The 2,209-nt window shown below is 41.6% G+C and overlaps 1 protein-coding gene across 1 annotated transcript in view; it reads right to left on the reverse strand.

Annotated features, from left to right (window-relative positions):
* Positions 1-1,918, reverse strand: part of PLB1 (phospholipase B1) — a 190,386-nt gene extending 188,468 nt beyond the window's left edge. The window contains 1 exon segment of the mRNA XM_007938897.2: positions 1,861-1,918. Coding sequence (XP_007937088.2) covers positions 1,861-1,918 — 58 coding nt within the window.
* Between the last annotated feature and the right edge of the window lie 291 nt (positions 1,919-2,209).

Below are 2,209 nucleotides of genomic sequence, written 5' to 3' on the forward strand. Positions count from 1 at the left end.
TTGAACCACCAGCCTTCTGGTGAGCAGTCAAGTGCCTTAGGCACTATGCTACCAGAGCTCCTAATATATATATTATATATATATATATTTGCAGTGTTTCCTCACCTTCCTTCCCACCCTTGGGGGAAAGAATTATTTTTAGAATTGAATTGTTCTAGTAAATGTGCACCCGAGGGACTACTTCAAGTTCCAGAGGATTCCTCTATTTATAATCAAGTTGTGTCTGCTCTGAATATATCTCTGACTTCTCCATTATATTTGATATAAACTCCCAGATAAAGATGTTGATGCTCTACCTGATTGTGAATGGGCTAAATATTGCACTGACATAGGAAAAATAATAATTAAAGTAAAGATATTGAAAAAAGGACCTATTACTCGGGACCACAGTCTCAGGGGACATCATGTTCAATTGGCACAATACAATACATAAAAATTTTGTCCTACATTCTACTTTGGTGAGTAGCAACTGGGCTCTTAAAAGCTTTCAAATGGACATCTAAGATTCAAATATTGGTCTCCTGTCATCTGGAGCAAAGAAGAGTGAAGAAAATCAAAGTTATTTGGAAACAATTAGTCCAAAGATAAGATGGACCATGAGGATCTCAGCCTTCATGACCCCAAGACCAGAAGAACTGGATGATGCCTGGTCACCAGTGCCAACCACTTGGAAAGAGATCAAAACTGGAGATCCTGGATGGAGTGGGAAGAAAAATGTGGAACAAAAATTCAAAAACACAAAAATGACCAGAATTACTGGTTGGATAGAGATGTGGAACCCCTGAGACTGTAGCCCTGAGTTACCTTTCAGGCCTACAAACGGACTCACTTTTGTGGATTGGCTCTCAACCCAACAGTAGAAAGACCTACCTGCAAAACACCCACCCCAAGGTGATGCACCCACCTACTCTATAAAGATGCACCCCTTAGATCAATCAGCCATGAGACATCACAGGGGCAGCATGCACGTAGAGGGAGAGCTGGGCAGACAGCAATGCATAGATAAGAAGGGCACAGGGAGGGGGGTAGTCACAGGGAGGAGAGAGGAGGGATGGTAGTTGGAGCCATGAAATCAAATGTGCATCAGCTGTTGAGAGTAAAATCTGCTTTGTAAATCTGCACCCCAAGCACAATGAATAAAATAAAAAGTAAAAAAAATAAAAGAACCTATTAAAGTACAGATAGATCCTATCAAACCATTACTCAAACAGCCTTAATATCCCTTGAAGCAACAAGGAAAGAAAGTGATAGTTGTAAGCCATATGCAAAGGCCTACTCATAACCTGTACCAGCCCTTGAATTTCTGTCCTGCCAGTAAAGAAACCAAACACTTGAGCAATGAATGCTAGTGGTAGGAGAATAATCCAGAAGAGGATAAGAACGGTTGCACAAATTGAAAATGGTTACACAGTAAAAATGTAGTCCATGTCATTGAATTATACATGTAGAGATGATTGAATTGCTCTATGTTTTGCTGTGTATATTTTCAATTACAAAAATAAAATACAGAAAAAAAAAAAAAGAAAGAAACCAAACACATGATGATATCAATTGTTCAAGACCTCATGACTTTTTTCCACCAGGGCTCTGCCTGTCTACATGTCTCATCTATCTCAACACCTGCCTCTTGCCCCACCGTCTTTGGGGCACTTGCACCTAACTCAGTCTATAGGCATTCCCTGCATCCCATTCAACAAGAGGCAAAACATCCTTCACATGTGTGAACTCTGCATTTTTGCGCTTTACCTCCCATATGTCATCAAAAGACACATTCTACTCCCAAATTCCTTGCCTCAGCAATATGGGACAGCAGCAGGGCTGGACTACTGGTTGTCCTGAGAACAAAAGTTATACACTTACCTTGCCCTAGAAGCAGCAGCAGCAGCCCCAGGAGAAAAATGCTTGGCTGCAGCCCCATGCCAGGTGTCTCTGGCTTCTGGATGAAGTGATTCAGCAGCTGGATGGGCTAGCACGTTTCTTCCGGCTTTTATAAGCTCCTCTGTGGTCTGATAGTGTACCTGTCATAAATTTTACAGTTTTCACCTTTGAAAGGGGGCATTGGCTAGCTATAAATGATAAATATTAACATTCAGGCAGAAGATTGCTTGAGGCAGATGGGTCAAAGATGGGTAGCATGTTCTAATCACAGGCACTAAAAGGTCAGGACTCTATAGTTCCCTTCATCTGGGCTGCCATGATGCTGGGTGCC

The sequence above is a fragment of the Orycteropus afer genome, unplaced genomic scaffold, assembly GCF_000298275.1.
Source record: "Orycteropus afer afer isolate SDZICR_OR568_19922 unplaced genomic scaffold, OryAfe1.0 scaffold00054, whole genome shotgun sequence".
Taxonomy (NCBI): Eukaryota; Metazoa; Chordata; class Mammalia; order Tubulidentata; family Orycteropodidae; genus Orycteropus; species Orycteropus afer.